Source organism: Puma concolor, chromosome D2 (assembly GCF_028749965.1).
Source record: "Puma concolor isolate L17-30 chromosome D2, mPumCon1.1.hap2, whole genome shotgun sequence".
Classification (NCBI taxonomy): Eukaryota; Metazoa; Chordata; class Mammalia; order Carnivora; family Felidae; genus Puma; species Puma concolor.
Window position 1 is genome coordinate 18,694,461 of NC_141677.1, and position 21,448 is coordinate 18,715,908.

Here is a 21,448-nt window from a genome sequence, read left to right on the forward strand (position 1 = left end):
ACAAGGCTCTAAGTGGTGCTTAAGATCCCAGGTTAGTCTGATAAAGTTAATATATCCTGTCTTACTTAGTTTTAATACCAAAGGTCATATGGAACTTAAAAATCATTCGTAACATGGCTTCCATGAGAAAGTTCGTAATCAGTGCCAATGTATGACTTGGAATCCTTCAGAACACAACTTACCAGAAGTTAAAGGCAGTTTTTATGTGTTTTAGGGTAATTTAATTTAGTAGAACAAATTCTTATTTCTTGGAAGGATATTATAGTTTTGCTGTATCATTTTTCTCTCTCAGTCTCTTGAGAATGTCAGTAAGATCCTTCTTTATAGTTTCTGAAAACCTTATATAAACTATCAAAGAGGTATAAACAATAGTATATACTGAATTCTCATGTATGGTTTAATTAAATATAGTTTATCTGTTTTCCTTTATCTTTACCAGACTTTCAGAGATTTAGAACTGCTGGTAGGACGCAACCCACGTGGGCATACGATGCAGACATTTTTCCACATACACTTTTCAGAATGGAGACGTGGGCTGAAAACAGAAAAGAGAAACATACTTAGGAATTGCTGTACTGGGCCAAACCCCAAGCTCCTTTCCCCCATTTTTGTCATGCTAACAAGATGCTTGTGGGGTTTGCAAGACACGGCTCTTGTTCTCCTTCTGGACCCTCTAGTGATCCATATGGAGTATCCGTGTCTGCATATGTTTCTTCACTTAAGAATAGTGTTTGTTGAGGCACCTGGGTGGCTCAGTCGGTTAAGTGTCTGACTTCGGCTCAGGTCATGATCTCACGGTTTGTGAGTTCGAGCCCCCTGTCGGGCTCTGTGCTGACAGCTCAGAGCCTGGAGCCTGCTTCGGATTCTGTGTGTCCCTCTCTCTGCCCCTCCCCCACTCACGCTCTCTCTCTTTTTCTCTCTCAAAAATAAATAAAAACATCAAAAAAACTTAAAAAAAAAAAAAAAAAGAATAGTGTTTGCCTTCCCAATGCTTATGGATGCTCCTTGATCTGTTGTTCATTTTGGCCAGGTTTGCAACCAAGGCTTATATTTTCAGTGAGCAGGCTTATAAGTTCTTTTACTAGATTATTACTGACACAACTCAGATTCATTTTATTTTATTTTATTTTATTTTATTTTATTTTATTTTATTTTATTTTATTTATTTTATATTTTTTAAGCTAATTTATTTTTGAGAGAGAGGCACAAGTTGGGGAGGGGCAGAGAGAGAGGGAGACACAGAATCTATAACAGGCTCCAGGCTCTGAGCTGTCAGCACAGAGCCCAGTGCGGCGCTTGAACTCACAAACCATGAGATCATGACCTGAGCCGAAGTCAGACCCTTAACTGATTGAGCCACCTAGGCTCCCCTCAGATAGCTTCATTTCATTCCATTCCATTCCATTCCATTCCATTCCATTCCATTCCATTCATTTTAATTTTTTTTTTTAATGTTTATCTTTGAGAGAGAGAGAGAGAGAGACAGAGTGCGAGTGGGAAAGTAGCAGAGAGAGGGAGACACAGAATCAAAGCAGGCTCCAGGCCCTGAGCTGTCAGCCCAGAGCCCAACGTGGGGCTCAAACTCATGAACCGAACCACAAGATCATGATTTCAGCCAAAGTCGGACGCTTAACTGACTGAGCCACCCAGGCACCCCTCAGATAGCTTCATTCTAGATATGAAGTTGGATTTTTTAAATCATAAATGTATTATGTATATACTCACATAAAAATTTGTTAAATTTTTGCTGGTTTGCAAAATTTTCATTATCTATTGTTCTGTCATCTCTACTACCTAAAACAGCTTCATGTTTTTTAGAATGTGACAGTGTTTTTCTAAAGATGTCAAACCTGGCCTAGCACCACTCTCTAAGGAATTCTGTTAGATGTGTCTCCATGACTCGGTGCGTGCTCCTTATCACTCAATGATGTAGTCTTTATTTTTATTTATTTATTTTTTAATGTTAATTTTTAGAGAGAAGGAGAGGTGGAATGAGAGGGAAAGAGAGAATCCCAAGCAGGTTCCACACTGTCAGTGCAGAGCCCAACATGGGGCTTGAACTCACAAACTGTGAGATCATGACATGAGCAGAAACCAAGAGTTCGACACTTAACTGACTGAACCACTGAGGTGCCCTGATGCAGTCTTTAAAGTAACTTCAACGTAGAGTCTTATCGGTGTAACCAACTGTACCTCCGTCCTTGGTATTTTTAAGACTGCATTCTCCAGGAGCTCGCTCAGTTCCTTTTTCGTGTTGTGTTTTGGCAATACTTTTCATCTCTGTGACTTGTTTATTGTATAACTGAAAGTTTGTACTTCTTAGCCCGCTTTATTTCACCCATTCCCTCACCCACCTCCCTTCTGGGGAGTCTTCTTTTGTTTTTGTTCATTTGTTTTGTTTTTAAGATTCCACATGTAAGTGAAATTGTATGGTATTTGTCTTTCTGTGTCTGACTTATTTCACTTAGCATAATACCCTCTAGTTCCATTCATGTTGTCACAGATAGCAGGATCTCATTCTTTTTTATGGCTGGGTAATATTCCGTCTTCTTTATCCATTCATTTGTTAATGGGCACTGGGGTTGATTCCATATCTCAGCTGTTGTAAACAATGCTGAATTAAACATAGGGGTGGGGCGCCTAGGTGGCTCAGTCAGTTAAGCATCTGACTTTGGCTTAGGTCATGATCTCACGGTTCGTGGGTTCGAGCCCCACATTGGGCTCGCTGCTGTCAGCACAGAGCCCGCTTCAGATCCTTTGTCCTCCTTTCTCTCTGCCCCTCCCCTGCTTGCTCTCTCTCTCTCTCTCTCTCTCTCTGTCTCAAAATGAAATAAACATAGGGGTGCATATATTTTTTGAATTAGGGTTTCGTTTTGTTTGGATAAATACGCAATAGTGGAATTATTGGATCATATAGTATTTCAATTTTTAATTTTTCAGGAAACTTCTATACTATTTTCCATAGTGGCTGCACCAGGTTTGCATTCCCACCAACAGAGTTTGAGGGCTCCTTTTTCTCCACATCCTTACCAACACTTGTTAATGCTTGTCTTTTTGATTTTAGCCATTCTGATAGGTGTAAGGTGTTATCTCATTGTGGTTTTGATATGCATTTCCCTGATGATTACTAATGTTGAACATCTTTTTATATGGCTGTTGGCCATCTGTATGTCTACTTTAGAAAAATGTCTATTCAGGGGTACTTGGGTGGCTCAGTTGGTTAAGCATCCAACTTTGGCTCACGTCATGATCTCATGGTTCGTGGGTTCGAGCCCTGTGTTGGGCTCTGTGCTGAAAGCTTGGAGCCTAGAGCCTGCTTCGGATTCTGTGTCTCCCTCTCTCTCTGCCTCTCTCCCTCCCACACTGTGTCTTCCTCAAAAATAAATAATAAACATTTTTAAAAATGTCTATTCAGGCCCTCTACCCATTTATTTTTAAATTGGGTTTTTGGGTTTTTGGTGTTGAGTTGTATGTCTCCACATATTTTAGGTATTGACCCTTTATCCGATATATTATTTGCAAAATTCCATTCAGTGAGTTGCCTTTTTGTTTTGTTGATCATTTCTTTTATCATGCAAAAGCTTTTTATTTTGTTGTAGCCTCAATAACTTTATTTTGCTTTTGTTTCCCTTCCCTGAAGAGGCATACTCATAAATATGTTGCTAAAGCTGCTGCCCGAGAGATTACTGCCTGTGTTTTCTTTTAGGAGTTTTATGATTTCAGGTCTCACATTTGGGTCGTTAATCCATTAGTTCCTTTTTATGCGTAACATTCTTCGATGTCCTGTATTAGCTCTCCAGGTCATTGCCCGTATGTTACAAATTTGGACCAATATTTTTAGATTTCTTTCAAGAGTCCAAGTAGAAGTGATAAAGGTTCAGGAATTGGGTGAAGAAAACAGTGGAAAAGGAGTAAGAGCCACGTTAGGACTGCTTGGTTTGGAGTGGTGTGTCACTGAGTCCCTGGCTCCCACTTTCTTGGTTTTTTCGTTTGGTTCCCCACCCCCCTCCCCACCCTCCGTTTCTTGTTTTTAGTTGTCAGTAGAGGGCGCTTACCACCCTGTTAATATTTCTGAGACTTGAATGGAAGTGGCTAATAATTAACACTACTCAAAGTTCCGGAGGGGTTAAGGGTAGAGACCATTTAATTCTTTTTGAGGGCAACAATTTTGATAGACTTGAGAGGAACATAGAAGCTTTAAGAGAGAAAAAGGTTTGTCTTCACATGGAGATTTCTGTAACTGACTATTAAAAACAAAATGTTCTTCTGGACCAAAGTAAACTTCAAAGAACAGATTAGGCCAGGGTTTGGCAACCTTTTCTGTGAAGGGCCCCAGACTGGCTATTTTAGGCTTTGGGGGCAATTGTGGCCTTCACTGCAATTATTGTACTCAATCAGTGATAGCACAAAAGCATCCATGGACAGTATAGAAATAGGTGGACGTGGCTGTATTCCAGTAAAACTTCATTTATAAAAACTCACTTGGGCACAGTGAGGCTTGAGGGTTATGCTTTGCCAACCCCTGAATTTGATGATTTGATATTTTTAAAAATTTTTTTGTAATGTTTATTTTTGAGAGAGAGACAGCGTAAGTGGGGGAGGGGCAGAAAGAGAGGGAGACACAGAATCCAAAGCAGGCTCCAGGCTCTGAGCTGTCAGCACAAAGCCTGACACAGGGCTCGAACTCAAAGACCGTGAGATCATGACCTGAGCTGGAAGTCGGACGCTTAACCGACTGACCCACCCAGATGCCCCAATTTGGTGGTTTCTTAAGTCAGATTTATTGAGCTTATTTTATATACAGTAAAATTCACCCATTTTAGTGTATAATTCAATGAGTTTTGACAAATGCACACTCATTTGGGATACAGTCAAGAAGAGGAATAGTTCCATCACCCCAAAAATTCCTTCGTGCCCCTTTGTAATCAACCCCTCCTCTTCTTTCAGCCCCTGGCAACTATTGATGTGTTTTCAGTCCCTGGAGTTTTACCTTTTTCAGAATGCCATATAAGTGGGATTATATAGTATTCGAGCCTTTTGAGACTGGCATAATGCATTTGACATTCATTCAGTAGTTTCTTCCTTTTTATTTTTTTTTTTTTTTTTTTTTTTATTTTTTTTTTTTTTTTAAACATTTATTTATTTTTGGGACAGAGAGAGACAGAGCATGAACGGGGGAGGGGCAGAGAGAGAGGGAGACACAGAATCGGAAACAGGCTCCAGGCTCTGAGCCATCAGCCCAGAGCCCGACGCGGGGCTCGAACTCACGGACCGCGAGATCGTGACCTGGCTGAAGTCGGACGCTTAACCGACTGCGCCACCCAGGCGCCCCGTTTCTTCCTTTTTACTGCTGAGTAGTGACACACTGTGTAGAATTACCAGGGCTCATCAGTTCAGCAGCTGAAGGATCTTGAGCTTCCAGTTTTAGGCAGTTACGAATAAAGCTACTCTACCTATTGGCACACAGGTTTTTGTGTGAACTTAAGTTTCTGTTTGTCTTGGGTAAATATCTAGGAGTGGGATTGCTAGGTCATATGGTCAGTGTATATTTAACTATATGAGAAGACAAGCTGTTTTCCAAAGAGCTATAGATCTTTCTTTCTCATTGATTAGTGATGGGCTCCTGATTTTGGCAGCTGCATGGCACCCAGCGGACAGTCCATGTCTCATCTATTACTCTCTGATAACAGTAGAAGATAATGGCCACCAAATGTCTGATGTAGTAACTGTAGAAGTCACTCAGTATAATCCACCTTTTCAGGTAAGATTTCTATCGTAAATTAAATTACAGATGACAGTAACATCAGAGTAACTCAACTCATTCGAGTTGTTTGTCTTAACCATTGCAGGGTCAAATCTCTTTAGGAGATTGATCTGCGGGGCTTGGAAATATTTTTAAATAGCCAGTGTTTAGGCATTGCATTTTGTTTGCCATCTTAGATTCGTTCCTTTGCGCAACCTTAGCTAAATGAGAGTGGAAGCAGCTGACAGGAAGCAGTTGTTTAATATTGTAAGTATTGTTTAATAATGATACCTTAACAGGGGTGGCTCAGGTGGTTGAGCATCTGACTTCGGCTCAGGTTCATGGGTTTGAGCCCCGCGTCAGACTCTGTGCTGACAGCTCAGGGCCTGGAGCCTGCTTCAGATTCTGTGTCTCCCTCTCTCTCTGCCCCTCCCCCGCTCATGCTGTCTCTCTTTCAAAAACAAAGATTTAAAAAAACAATGATGTCTTAACTGTAAATTCATTTCATTTGACCTTACGTGGTATAGTATCAAATTTTGTTAAATTCTTATTCTTAATATGACTGTAACTAAATACTGTAAGGAAATCATTTAATTTGTTCTTTTATTCCAAATAAACCTCATAGTTCTGATTATGCAGGAAAAACATGCTCATTGTTAAGAGTTTTTAGGCAGTGCAAAAGAGGTATAAAGCAAACAATTTCAGAATGAAATCACAGGATATCCCTTTTCATGTTTTATTTATAAAATTACTTCTTTAATAACAGTATATATTTGCTGATTTCATTTAATTAGGTCGTATTTCTATTTTTGCTTCTGACTTTATATATGAACAAATGAACTCTATTTTCTTGTGCTTAATATCTTCACAGTGAAGTAAGAACCTAAATGTTTACTGGGGATCATTTATAAAGTATTTGCCAATTCTAAATCAATAATATAATTAATTTTTTTATGTCTTTTTTTTTAATGTTTATTTTTGTTTTGGGTTTTTTTTTTCATTTTTTAATTAATAAATTATTTTAAATCCAAGTTAGTTAACATATAGTGTAATAATGGCTTCAGTAGATTTTAGTGACCCATCATTTCCATACTACAGCCAGTGCTCATCCCAATGAGTACCCCTCCTTAATGGCCAACACCCATTTAGCCCATCCCCCACTCCCCCTCCCCCCAGCAACCCTCAGTTTATTTTCTGTGTTTAAGAGTCTCTTACGGGGGCGCCTGGGTGGCGCAGTCGGTTGAGCGTCTGACTTCAGCCAGGTCACGATCTCGCGGTCCGTGAGTTCGAGCCCCGCATCAGGCTCTGGACTGATGGCTCCGAGCCTGGAGCCTGTTTCCGATTCTGTGTCTCCCTCTCTCTCTGCCCCTCCCCCGTTCATGCTCTGTCTCTCTCTGTCCCAAAAATAAAAAAAAAATAAAAATAAATAAAAAAAAAAAAAGTCTCTTACGGTTTAGTTCCCTCTCTGTTATCTTATTTTTGCTTCTCTTCCCCTATGTTCATCTGTTTTGTTTCTTAAATATTTTATTTCTTTTCTCACATTTGTTATAGGCTTTTAGTTAAAATCACCGTGGAATTATTTTCAAAATTAGCTAATTATTTACAACTCTCATTTACAAATGATTTCTCCAATTGATGTTTGTAAACTTATTTTATAAATCATCCCAAGGGTAGTGTTTAGGTTTTCATAAGGACAATCTGAATTATTTTATCATTTTTATGAGATAGTAAACAAAAATGTAAAGAACAAAGTTATACAAACAAGTATTTCTGTTCTAATTCTCATTAAATATAATCTTTCATTTTCAGTCTGAAGACTTGATTATGTGTCGGCTGATGGTCCCAAACTTTTCAAACCAGACTGCTTATCTGTATACTGAGAGTGCCGTCTATGTGTGCTCCACTGGAACTGGGAAGTTTTCTCTTCCTCGGGAGAAAATTGTCTTTAATACACAAGGTATAGTATCAGCTTTAGAAAGGATGATTAACGACTCATTAGTCATTCCTAGCAGTTTTTACTGTCTTTCCATAAGTGTTATTTTAAGCATGATACCTCCAAGTGTTATTGAGACATTCATTCTGTACGATACCAGTGGTAGCTGAAGTCCTAACCCTACTGAAAAACCAAAAGGGTAGTAAATTCCCAAAGTGTTTTGGGCAAAAAATAGTAACATTTTCTCCAAAAGAAGCTAGGAAGGAAAGAACCAATGGTAAGAGAAGTAATTGCTTATTCCTAGTTATAATAACTTATCCTGAGTTGCTGTTCTTTAAGGAAGTTTGTCCAGATCTCTGGATAAGAAGAATCCCAGGTGCTGGACTCATGCAGGGGGACTGGAATGGGGGCGAGGGGAGCCAGCCAAGAGTGGAGGAAAAAAAAAAAAAAACAACCAAGCAGGTAGTCTCATTAGGAATTTTAATCTAAAGAGATTGGGCATAGTGCAAAATCCAATTTGGGCAGTAAGATGGAACATAGATTTTCTAGTTTAAACACAAGAGCCTTGACTTTGGGTAGGGAGATTGTTATTAAGGCATTGAGCAAGCGTAGACTTTTTTTCCTTCCCCTTTGGCTTACTTAGTAAGTAAAAATACAGGGCACCTAGGTGGCTCAGTCAGTTGAGCATCTGACTCTTGATATTGGCTCAGGTCATGATCTCTCAGTCGAGGCATCGAGCCCTAGATCAGGCTCCACACTTGGTGTGGAGCCCGCCTGGGATTCTCTCTCTCCCTCTGCCCTTTCCCCCTGCTCGCTCGCTCTCTCTCTCTCTGTCTCTCAAATAAAGTTTTTAAAAAGCTGAGTTCTAAGTAGGAATATTGTAAAGGGAAAAATTGTTTTTATTATAGCAAAATGATTTTTTGCTTAAGGTGGTAGGTTATATTTATATTTTATTTTTTTAGAGAGAGAGTGTGTGTGCAGGGGAGGGGCAGAGAGAGAGTGAATCTCAAGCAGGCTCTGCGCTGTCAGGGCTCAATCCCACACCCCTGGGATCATGACCTGAGCTGAAAACAAGAGTCAGATACTCTACTGAGCCATCCAGGTGCCCCTAGAGTGGTAGATTTTAGAAAACATTTTTTTTTTTGTTTTGTTACGTATTTTTGTATATTTTTCTTTCTTTTAGGAGATAGTATTTTAGGAGCTGGTTCCTGTGGTGGTCTTCCTATTCTTTTTTCTAGAAACAGTGGGTTGGTGTCTATTACATCAAGGGAAAATGCATCCATATTAGCAGAAGACCTTGAAGAATCCCTAGCATCTTCAGTTGCTGGACCCAGCAATGAGGTAATGCAGTTCCATAAGACTTTTTAGTTTTTATTAGAGTATTCCTTTAAAAAAATTGTTTTAATGTTTATTTTTGAGAGACAGACAGTGTGAGCAGGGAAGGGGCAGAGAGAGAGGGAGAGACAGAATCCGAAGCAGGCTCCAGGCTCTGAGCTGTCAGCACAGAGCCAGACGCGGGGCTCAAACTCATGAACCACGAGATCATGACCTGAGCCGAAGTCAGACGCTTAACCGACTGAGCCACCCAGGTGCCCCTAGATATTTCCCACAAATGTTTTAGTTGAACAGTTTAAAAGAGTTGTGGTGAAACATAATTCTTTTATCTCCCTTATCTCCTCTGTCCTCCTTTACAGAAGCAACTCCTTTTAGGTCTTTGAGCCGTGTCTTCTGGTGTTTTTTTCCACATTTCTAAGTAACATCGTATGTTGCTATCTCTTAATTTACCAGTTTTAGACACCTCTTGATTTCCTAGTATAGAAGGTAAGGATTTAGGGTAACTTACACTCCTTCCTCTGCCTATATTGTCCCAGTATAAATTTTTTTCCTTTAATGGCAATGTGAATATTTATGGCTCACTGAGTCAAGTAATGTACTGATTACGTTTCCTTCGTTATTCAATTTTATGTGATTCTTGGAGTTTTTAATGGACTAATTTTGTATTTGCTTTCATTCTTTAGTCTCTGGCCCATCTTCTAACAGCCTCCAGCGGCGGTTTAAGTGCCTTTCCATATGTTTTTCCCCATAGTCAAATCTCTAGAAGTTCTATGTCTATGATCATCTTGGAATTTTTCTTTTCATTGTCCACAAATCCCCACCAGGATCTGTCCCTGCACCACCCACACCGATTTGCTTTGTGTCCTCTCTGCTCTTTCATCTGCCTTTCCTTCTTCTGGTTTTTCCATCGCCATGCGTTGTAGTCGGAATCACAGATGTTTGGGTGGTTGTGCTTCCTGCTATTGTGGGATTATTTTGAAAGGGAGAGTGGGATACAAACCATCAGTTTTTTTTCTGTCTTGAAACACAGAATACCCTGATCTGTAGATTTGTATCATTCTCGTACAGAACACTAAATTAATATCATGTGGGGCAATTTCCATTTGAATAGAATGTGAAATATATAGACTATTTCTGTAATTCGAAATTGGAATGACTTGGTAGTTTCAACGGAAAGTAACAGTTTTTTTGCTTTTATTCTTTTATAGCCTTGTGGTTTTGTAATACTGCCTTATGTTCTGAAGCTATCTTAGAGTATTCTACTTCTTTAAAATTTTTCTAAATCCCTGTTTAAGCCTGAAATCAACCGTTATTGTTAGTAATATACATTGTGGTGAACTGTGTAAGAGCAAACCTATGAGAGGTTGTGTGGCTTATGATGAAACCCCCAGATAGTTTTACTCACAATATAATCCCTGAGTTATATATATCTTTTTTTAAAAAAAAATTGTATGAGTCGATTCATATTCTTTATTTTTATTTTTATTCCAGGATAGTTAACATAAAGTGTTACATTAGTTCCAGGTATACAATGTAGTGATTCAGTAATTCTATACATTACTCAGTGCTCCTTATGATAAATGTGCTCTTAATCCCCTTCACCTGTTTTACCCGTCCCCCCACTCACCTCTCCTCTGGTTACCACCAGTTTGTTCTCTGTAGTTGTCGAGTCTATTTTTCACTTTGTCTCTTTTTTTTCTTTGTTCGTTTGTTTTGTTTCCTCCACGTGAGTGAAATCATACAGTATTTGTTTTTCTCTAACTGACTTCATTTAGCATTATACTTCCTAGATCCATCCATGTTGTTGTAAATTGCAAATATTCATTCATTTTTATGGCTGAGTAATATCCCATTGTGTGTGTGTGTGTGTGTGTGTGTACATCTTCTTTATCCATTCATCTGTTGATGGACACTTGGGCTGCTCCCATAATTTGGCTCTTTTAAGTAATGCTGAACTAAACATAGGAGTTCATATACGTTTTTGAATTAGTGTTTTGTATTCTTTTGGTAAATATCCAGTAGTGTGATTGCTGGATTGAAGGGTAGATCTCCAAGTGTGTTTGTGAGTGGGAGAGGGGCAGAAGGAGAGGCAGATCTTCAGCAGGCTCCACACCCAGTGCAGAGCCAGACTCAGGGCTCCATCCCAAGAACCGTGAGATCATGACCTGAGCCGAAATTGAGAGACAGACACTTAAACTGAGCCACCCAGGCACTCCAGGGTAGTTGTACTTTTAACTTTTTGAGGAATCTCCATACTATTTTCCACAGTGGCTGCACCAGTTTGCATCCCTACCAACAGGGCACGGGGGTCCCTTTTTTGCCCACATTCTTGCCAACACTTGTCGTTTCTTGTTTTTGATTTTAGCCATTCTGACAGGGGTGACGTTATATCTCAGTGTGGTTTTGATTAGTATTTCTCTGATGATGAGTGATGTTGAGCATCTTTTCATGCGTCTGTTGGCCATCTGTGTGTCTTTGAAGAAATGTCTGTTCATGTCTTCTCATTTTTTAATTGAGTTGTTTGGTTTTTGGGTGTTATTCAGTTCTTTATGTACTGTGACTAGTAACCCTTTGTCAGATACGTCATTTGCAAATGTCTTCCATTTAGTAGGTTGTCTTTTAGTTTTATTGTTTCATTTGTTGTGCAGAAGCTTTTTGAGTTAGTCCCAATAGTTTGTTTTTGCTTTTGTTACCTTGGCCTTAGCGTACATATCTAGAGAAATGTGGATGTCAAAGAAATTACTGCCTGTGCTCTCTTCTAGGATTTTTATTGTTTCAGGTCTCACGTTTAGGTCCTTAATCAAACTTTGAGTTTATTTTTGTGTTTAGTGTAAGAAAGTAGTCCAGTTTCATTCTTTTGCATGTAGCTGTCCAGTTTTCCCATCACCATTTGTTAAAGAGACTTTTTCCCATGCATATTCTTGCCTCCTTTGTCAAAGATAAATTGATCATATAATTGTGCATTTACTTCTGGGCTGTCTATTCTGTTCCATTGATCTGTGTGCCTGTTTTTGTGCCAGTACCATACTGTTTTGATTACTACAGCTTTGCAATTTTTTTTTAAATGTTTATTTTTGAGAGAGAGAGAGAGAGAGAGACAGAGTGTGAGCAGGGGAGGGGCAGAGAGAGAGGGGTGGGGGGCACACAGAATCTGAAGCAGGCTCCAGGCTCCAGGCTTCGAGCTGTCAGCACAGAGCCCGATGCAGGGCTCGAAGCCACGAACTGTGAGATCATGGCCTGAGCTGAAGTCGGACACTCAACCGACTGAGCCACCCAGGCGCCCCTGATTACTACAGCTTTGTAGCATAACTTGATAACTAGGATTGTGATACTTCCAATTTTTTCTTTTCCAAGACTGCTTTGGTTATATATACCATTTGGTCCATTTTATCTTGTTTCAATGTCTTAAGTATATAAACCACTGGTATAAAGTGTATGGTAAACAGTTTGTGCATCTGTGTTGTTGCTGTCATAGGTGGGTCCAGTTTCTATTCTAAATTCCAGTACTTTAGAATATTCTGATACCTTCACCTCTAAATTACAGTTTTTTATTTGACAGAGTATGGTTTTTGAGGCTTCTACAAAGAATGAAACCATAGCCCAGGAAGATAAAACTAAAGTGTTAAAAGCTGCTTTTCTGCAATACTGCAGGTATGAAAAGTTTTTTAAATTATGGCTTAGTTGATGTCTGAGCACACATTTTATTGACGTGCGTTCCTTATTTGTTGACTGGTGAGCAAGTTGGAAGAATGCTGCCACCAAGGAGCGGATGTTTTTCTGAGCTTCGGTGCTTTACCAAACTTACTCTGCACTTGGTAGGCACAAGAGGCTTCCAGCTGGTCTAGGAAAAAACATGGTGTGACAAAGCCTCTCCGCTTAATGGGTAACAACGTGCTGTTAAAAATGGTGATCGTGGGGGGGCGCCTGGGTGGCTCAGTCGGCTGAGTGACTTCAGCTCAGGTCACGATCTCGCGGTTTGTGAGTTGGAGCCCCACGTCGGGCTCTGTTCTGACAGCTTAGAGCCTGGAGCGTGCTTCGGGTTCTGTGTCTCCCTCTCTCTCTGCCCCTCCCCTGCTCATGCTCTGTCTCTCTCACTCTCAAAACTAAATAAATATTTAGAAAAAAATTTTTAAAAAAAATGGTGATCGTGGAAGACCTCTTGCAAACATGTTTTATGTGTACTATGAAGGCAAATAAGTTGCATACAGAGGTTTAGCGATGTTATAAAGAAGTGAGACTTGGCCTATTCATTGGGTTTTGTTCTGTACAAAATCACCCAAGAACTTAGCAGCTTATTTAACACAGCTCATGATTCTGCAGTCTGGCTGTTCAGGGGCTGGGCTCATGTGGATTCGCTGTCTGTGATCAGCTGCCAGCCACCCAGGCTAGACTTGCCCACATTTAGGGTCTCTGGCTGGTCATGTCTCTGCTCGTGTGCCCTCTCATCTTCTAGCAGGCTCTCCCCCCTGGGTGTTCTCCTCCTCCCCGTGGCCTCAGTTCTTTCCTAAGATGCAGACATTCCTGCTCATGGGGGTGAGGTGTGTTCTCTCTGCCACCGTGTGCCCTTCCTCATAGTCCCTCGGCCTCGCTGCTCTTCTTCCTTGACTACAGGCCTCTGCTTATCCGTGTCTTCCTCCAGGAGGTTTTCCCTGCCCCTTGGACGGTTTTGGTTTCCCTTCGGTGTGTTCTGTAGCGCTCCCCTTTCCTTGTAACGGGGTACGTGTGACTGCTTGTTTAACTCTCTGGCTCCTTGTGACACCGTATCCTTTGTGAAGCCTTGGAGTGTGTTCTCAGTGTCCTGTCCTTCTGCCTCCAGTCCCTGGTGTGTTGTAAGTACTCGACATATATTTGTTGAACTACTAAATGCATAACAGGTGTCTCTCTTTTATTTATGTTTTTAATGTTTGTTTAGAGAGAGAAAGAGATAGCAAGCGGAGAGGAGGAGAGAGAGAGGGAGACAGAGAATCTCAAGCAGGCTCTGCACTGCCAGGGCAGAGCCAGACGTGGGGCTCAAACTCACGACCCATGAGGCCATGACCTGATCCAAAATCAAGAGCCAGACATATAACCGACAGAGCCAGCCAGGCGCCCCTCGTGTCCCTTTTAAAGAAATGTTGCTAACTTTTAATAATGTTGTTTTAACGTTTTAATAACGTTATTAACTTTGGGCTAAAATACGGGAGTTTCCCAATGAATGTTTATGTGGTGAATTTTGAGAATGTTTGCCTCCTTTAATACTTCTGTGTTCCCATTTTATTTCAGAAAAGACCTAAGTCATGCTCAAATGATGGTTGATGAGCTCTTTTCCTCCCACTCTGACTTGGATTCCGACTGTGAACTAGACAGAGCTGTTACCCAAATCAGTGTGGACCTGGTGGATGACTACCCGGCCTCAGACCCACGATGGGCTGAGTCTGTCCCTGAGGGTGACAGCTGCTACTTTCCATGTTATGAGTGATCTGTTTTGAGAATATTCTGGTTCCTTTTTTAAGCATCTCTTGAAGCGTGTCTTTTTTAGTTTTTAAATCGGTTATTTATTATGTTTTAAAAGGTTGTAATTTACCTTACAGTAGATTTTGGAAAGGGCTCAGAACAGATCTGCCTAATAAAAACTGAAGGAATATTGGAGCAAATCTTGCTTGTTCTACCTGAAGCAGATTAGCCCTACTTAGCTTCCTCTCACATTTTATTTCTAAAAAATTGGTAGCATAGGTAAGCATTTGGCATCTGTGTGTGTGTGTGTGTGTGTATATACGTATATATGTGTGTATACATATACATGTATATGTATGTTTTGTATACATATATATTTTTTATATATACGTATATATTTTTTAAAGTTTATTCATTTATTTTGAAAGAGCGTGCGCAAGCAGGTCAGGGGCAGAGAGAGAGAGAATTCCGAGCAGGCTTCACTCTGTCAGTGCAGAGCCTGATGCGGGGCTCAGACTCACGAACTGCCAGATCGTGACCTGACCTGAAGTTGGACACTTAACCGACTGAGCCACGCAGGTGCCCCTTTGACACCTGCTTGTTAGCCCCCAAATTAAATGATAATTCTGGCATAATCACTGTATTTGCCTAATAGAAGGTATACATTTTCCTAAGAGCTGCATTGAGCAAATCTCAGTGTATAGGAGTGGGCGTGTCTTGACATTCGGTCCAGGGTTTTCCTCCCTGCCCTGGGGGACTGTCCCTCTTAGACTTCTACTGCAGCGTCCCAGCAAACTGTCCAGACCTCCATTTCTCTCCCTTATTTCTTACTTAGCAAGTTTGTTAAGCCTTATTAGAGGTTTAGGAAGGAAACGTCAGTGCTTACCTTTTTTCTTTGACTTTATTTTGATCTGTCAAGCTTAGAATGATATAAATGATTAAGCTATTGTTAGCTTAATGTTTTTGTGTTTTGAATAAATACTCTATGAAATGTATCAAACTCCCAAAATTTCCCTCTAAATTTTTTAAATTCTTGGGTAATGTTACAAATGATTGCATTGAAAGGTTGGTGGTTTCCTTTTGTATAGATTTTTTTTTGGTTTTATTTTGTATAGATTTTTTTGTATAGATTTTGTATAAGTTTATTTTGTATAGATTTTATTTTAATAGCAGTAGTTATTGTAAACCCAGTATATTATGTGTTTAAATTTTGTTATTGTGTTTCAACAGAAGCACCTGGGTTTAGCAATACATCGCTGATTATTCTTCACCAGCTAGAAGACAAAATGAAAGCCCATTCTTTCCTTATGGACTTTATTCACCAAGTAAGCATCTAGTCGCTGTGAACAGGGATGGCCAGGACCCTGTGTCTTTTGTCAGCTCTAAGGCAATGGGAGATCCTTGCTTATTGTGAGATGTTTCATTGGGTGGGGACATGACCAGTGTTCTCATTTTCTTTGCTGACTTAAAAGTAAGTAATTCCAGGGCTGGTGGGGGTGACGGGGGCGAGGTATTCAAGTATAAATAGTGCATTGAAAACAGGGTGAAAAGAAGAAAACTAGTGTCTTTCAGCAGAAATGTTTCAGTTTTTCTTATCACTTTCTGTGATGTCCCGCTTTTCATTCCGATCTGTTGTGTGCTTTTATGTAAACTTAGGTTTTCACGAATTGACTTTGTGTTGTTAAAAAGAGTGAACCATATTAAGGTGATGACAGATTTTGATACATGGGCTTTTAATTTTGAAGTGCCATTAGAATCAGTTCCCTGTTTAAAGTGTTTTCTTTCAGGAGTATTCCCGTTTATATTGGGTCTAAAATTAGAATATTAAAATTTGCTGCTAGACAGAATTGTTAGGCAGAATCATCCACCTCTGCTTTGTTGATCAGTAGTGGCTTCCACGCATATTACATATCCACATGAAGAAATTCAATCCCACTTTTGCTTACTTTTTCCAAAATCAGTAATGCCTTGACATTAAAGAGATTCTGATGCTGTCTCAGTAGAACTTCCTGTGGTGACGGGAATGTTCTGTACCTGTGGTCTTCTGTAGTCACTAGTCACAGGCAGCTGCCGAGCACTTGAAATATGACTGATACAACTGAGGAACTACATTTGTTTTTAATTTAATTTTAATTAACTTAAATTTAAGTCACCATTTGGTGGAGAGTGGCTCTCTTATGATTCCAGAAATAGCTTGATTGTTCTTAATTCCACATTCTGCTTCATTATAATGCATGGTTTGGCTCCTGACTACTTTTATTGTCTTGGCAAGAGAACTGCATTTAAGTCGCTCTCTCTCTCTGTCTCTCTCTCTCTCTTTTTTTTTTTAGGGGTTTAGGTGGACTGCAGATTAATGGGGAAAATACAACATCTTCTCCTGATATAATTGTTTAGTCAAGTATACTAATTAACTATGAGTTAACTGTTAGTACCTAACAAACCACCCCCAAATCCTCAACGTGTGGTGGATTAAAACAGTTCTTTAGGGTACCTGGGCGACATTTCTGTTGATCTTGGCCGGTACCGCTCCTTGAACTGCATTTAGGGTAGCTGGGCTGGAAGGTCCCCAGGCTTCTCTCGCCTGATGGACAATTGGCCGTCAGTCGGGCCACTTGGTTCTTCTCCACTTAGTCTCCAGTCCTCCTTTCGTCTGGACTGGCTTCCTGTGGTCTCGGGGCAGCACTCACCGGGGATGAACTTAGAAGCTGTGGTCTTGCTCAGGTCTTACCTTAGATGTCACATCGTGTTACTTCCACCAAAGTGACATTGGTCAAAGCAAGTCACCAGGCCAGCCCAGATGAAAAGGATTGAGAAGTGGATTGCACCTCTTGACGGGAGGAGTGGCGGTCACGTGGCAGGAAGGTGTCATACCGGGATGGAAGGAGTTCATGCCTTAACATGCCACACCGAGGACACACTGACTGATCAGAGGGGGAGGGAGCCAGGGGGCAGGAGCAGTTACCGCCTCTTTTGGCACAGCCTCCCTGGGCTTCAGACTCCTGCTGGAGTCACTGCGCTCTTGGAAGCAGTGTGCATTGCAAGGTAGTGTCTAGCTGGATCTAAAAATCCCATTCCGGCTATGTGTTTATACTTGTTACCTTATTAACGCTTATTATTAATTTATATTAATAATCAGGAAAAACGTGTAACCAGATACTTGTATCTAAGGAAATAATTCTGAACATAAGGCTCTCCTCCTCGGGCCAGATTCAACACCAACAAGGCCATATCTCATTCCAAAGGGGAGGAGAATTAGTATCCGGGCCTCAGGACAGTATCTTTGCCTCTGGGTTTCCGGTGTTGAGGGAAGCATATATTCTCACACCTAGTGCAGAGAACCTTAGAAGCGGGGAGTTAATGTGCTCCTCTTTGCTGTGTGGCTTGAGTGACGTTACTGTGTCGTTACCACTTCACTGGCCGTGCTGCCGCACTGAGGCAAATAGAAGCAGACGAGCAGAACGCCCTCATGTAAAAACTACATTTGCGGTATTTGTGAGGGAGCCAAGAAGGGAATTCAAATCAGAAAGGACAAATGGAACTCTTATTTTAAAATAGCCAGGTGAGCAGGTTGAATAAATTAAGACAGATTGATTCAGTGACCTGTTCCACGGTCACTAAAAATAATGGGTAAAAAGAAAAAAAATGAATATCTAAGTGCGTTGTGAAAAATAAGATGCCATCAAAACAAGGTACAGGGGCCCCTGGGTGGCTCGGTTGGTTAAGCGTCCGACTTCAGCTCACGTCACGATCTCCCCATTCGCGGGTTCGAGCCCCACATCGGGCTCTGTACCGACAGTTCAGAGCCGGGAGCCTGCTTCAGATTCTGTGTCTCCCTCTCTGTCTGCCCCTCCCCCACTTGTACTCTTGTGTGTGTCTCTCAAAAATAAACAAACATTTTAAGAAAACTAAAAAGCAAAACAAGGTGCTGAACAACATATATAATGTGACTCCTTTGTGTTACAGAAACCAAAATGTCTTCCAGTGTAGAAATGCCACAAAAGCATATAAAGATCTGAAGGAAACAACTGCAGGTCCAGTAGGGAATGGGCGGGGGACTTGTACCTGTCCACGCTATTAAGTTTCCTAACCATGTGCAAGTCAGGCTCTCTGCTTTCACCGTGGACAGTGTGGTGGAGAGATTTCCGGAGTGGTGACCCACACCCGCGCCGTTAGTTGAGCCTCGAGGGGAGGAGCTTGTTGGGAAGAGAACCCTTTGTTAAATATTTTGTATTGTTCTCTTCCGTGGGTTAGAGCCTCACGCCCTCTTTCCTGACTTTGCTATTCATTTGGGATGGTAGAGAATGTTCCCGAGAGCCTTGAGGTCCAACCTACAGTATTATCCTTCCTTATGGCCTCGGTTTATCACACCCACTCTCTTTTGGTTGCATTCTCTGAAGGAAGGGTTCTTGTGTGCTGTCCCCTTAGTCGATGTGTCTTTATGTATGATTGCTGTACGTTCTCAGAAGTCAGGGTGCGGCTTTTCTTTAAGCAGTTTAACGAGTGAATTTGGCAGCAAAGTGGCAAGAAATGGTTCTCCAGCCAAGAGAGGTCCTGTCCGTCCTCTCGTTACCCAGGTTCTCTGCTCGCGGAGGCAGGCAGTAAGAGGTGCCGGCAGCACGCTGGACACACAGCATTTCCATGGTCATTCCCGGTGGAGAAACCATCTTCTCCCATTTAGAAAAAGGGAAAGAGCATTTTTACACAGAGAAAAAGGAAAAAGACGCGTGAATGTCATCTTTTATCTTTTGTTTGCAGTTGGCTGATGTTGGAGTGTTTGTTCTTGACGTGTGCTTGTTTTTGTGTTTTTAAAAACATTTTTTAATGTTTATTTTTGAGAGAGAGAGAGAGAGACAGAGACAGAGTGCAAGCAGGGGAGGGGTGGACAGAGAGAGGCATAGAATCTGAAACAGGCTCCAGGCTCTGAGCTGTCAGCACAGAGCCTGACGCGGGGCTCAAACTCCGGATCGGCGAGATCATGACCTGAACTGAAGTCCGATGCTTAACCGACTGAGCCACCCAGGCACCCCTTGACATGCACTTGTAAACCAAGTTTGTTTACAAAACCAAGTCTTGCCAAGACACAAGTTGTTTTGGCTTTTCACTGTAATTACCTCTTGTTCTTCTTGTCTTGACTGCTGATGTTCCTAAATGATTCTATTTTGTGGGAAGCAGCCTTCCGCCCTGGGTTTCCTTTTACACACTGCAGGGCTGTCTTTATACTTTAAAAAAAAAAAGAAGACGACTAACCTCATGGGGCATTTGCAGAAAACCATTTAGCAAAAGGTAGATTCCTCATTGTTTTTTTGAGCTCGTTGTAATAAATCTAATTCAGAAAAACATTTTTTTTTCTTTTTCTTAATTTTTTTTCTTAAAACAAAAATTTTTTTTTAATGTTTATTTTTGAGAGGCAGAGTGTGAGCGGGGGAGGGGCAGAGAGAGAGAGAAAGACACAGAATCTGAAGAGGCTCCAGGCTCTGAGCTGTCAGCACAGAGCCTGACACGGGACTCAAACTCACAAGCCGTGAGATCATGACCTGAACCGAAGTTGGACGCTTAACCGACTGAGCCACCCAGGCACCCCCCAAAAATTTTTTTTCTTAACCATGTGCATTCATCGCTTCTGTCCATAGGAATTCCCTGGGGATTTGGGTTACTGTTTATTTTTGTTTTCTTTGTACTTTATTTAAAATAAACCTCAGCATATAAAAACCAAGTCACTTTGTTAATGAAATAGATCACACTTAAAATGTGGAAGAGTATTCAGTATTTAGATGTCTCTTGGCTTCCTAGTTGGGATGTAACGCTTCATCAAATGAGAAAGCTTAGAAGTCCTGGAACCTAGCAACGCCTGAAACAGGCATCAGGCAGACCAGAGGTAGATAGTGCAAAGGATTAAAGACTCTCCCACCCTCCCCATGGCTTTAAGGTTCTGGGAATCAGGTGCTGAAGATGGAAACTGCTGAGTGTCTAGTTCCTGAGGATCTTGAATGTAGGGAAGTTATGTAGAAAAGAACAATTTTATGATTTTCATAACCATAAGTAAGAAATAAGATGGAGTGATGGAATGGCCCTGATCTCAGAAGAGGAACCATCTGCCCTTTCTTATAGGTGCTCACAGCTCTGGCTGAAGGGTGTGTGTGTGTGTGTGTGTGTGTGTGTGTGTGCGTGCGTGTTCGTGTTCAAAACAGCAAAAAGGAGAGGTAGCTGAGGTACTTTTTTGGGGGCAGATGAGGCCAGTGGCTCTGTACCCAGTGTGCTTCTGGGGGAGATAAGACTGCATTACTTTGTACGTTACTGTAAATGCTTTCTAAGAACATGTGTTTGTGTTTCACCAGGTTGGCTTATTTGGACGTCTTGGCACTTTTGCAGTTCGAGGGATGCCCATGGCAACTCGCCTGTTGCTCTGTGAGCATGCCGAAAAGTTATCAGCCGCCATCGTTCTCAAGAACTACCACTCGAGGCTCTCTGAGCTCGTGAACACAGCAATAATGATTGCTTTAAATAAGAGGGACTGCGAAATCCCATCCAACCTGACCCCCGCAGACGTCTTTTTTAGAGAAGTAAGAGTTGTTATTTTGCCCTTAATGTGGCTTTGTAGAGCTGGGCCCTTGGCCGATCATGCCCCCAACAGAGAAAAAGCTTGAGGCCAAAAAAAAATCTCATTGAAATTTTAAATAGGACTCCATATTTATTCGTCACTTTCCCTACAAATCAGAGCTTGCAAACTTGACTAAGAAGTCTTCCCTACTGTCTGCTGGGTGTTTTCCTTTTGTCTCTCCAAATCCACTCGACTCTGCCTCAGAGGGCACCTTCGCCAGTGGGTTCCTTTGCCCTGTGGCTTCTTGTTGCCTTTAACAGAGGTGAGGCACTGTTATTCTCTGTTCTGTCATGCCCCCCTCCCCCCAGCCTCATTCCCTCCCTGCTTCCACTGCAGTTTGCTGTGCCTTCTGTCAGAGACTGCGGCTTCCCTCTGGCTGCTCTCCGCGTTCCCAGTAACTGCTGCT

The 21,448-nt window shown here is 41.3% G+C and overlaps 1 protein-coding gene across 1 annotated transcript in view; it reads left to right on the forward strand.

Moving 5' to 3' along the window:
* Positions 1–21,448, forward strand: part of NUP133 (nucleoporin 133) — a 57,860-nt gene that overhangs the window by 12,199 nt on the left and 24,213 nt on the right. Inside the window, exons 9-15 of the mRNA XM_086679715.1 lie at positions 5,614–5,761; positions 7,553–7,700; positions 8,860–9,017; positions 12,571–12,662; positions 14,274–14,437; positions 15,675–15,769; positions 20,780–21,004. Coding sequence (XP_086535841.1) covers positions 5,614–5,761; positions 7,553–7,700; positions 8,860–9,017; positions 12,571–12,662; positions 14,274–14,437; positions 15,675–15,769; positions 20,780–21,004 — 1,030 coding nt within the window. The remainder of the gene's footprint in view (positions 1–5,613; positions 5,762–7,552; positions 7,701–8,859; positions 9,018–12,570; positions 12,663–14,273; positions 14,438–15,674; positions 15,770–20,779; positions 21,005–21,448) is intronic.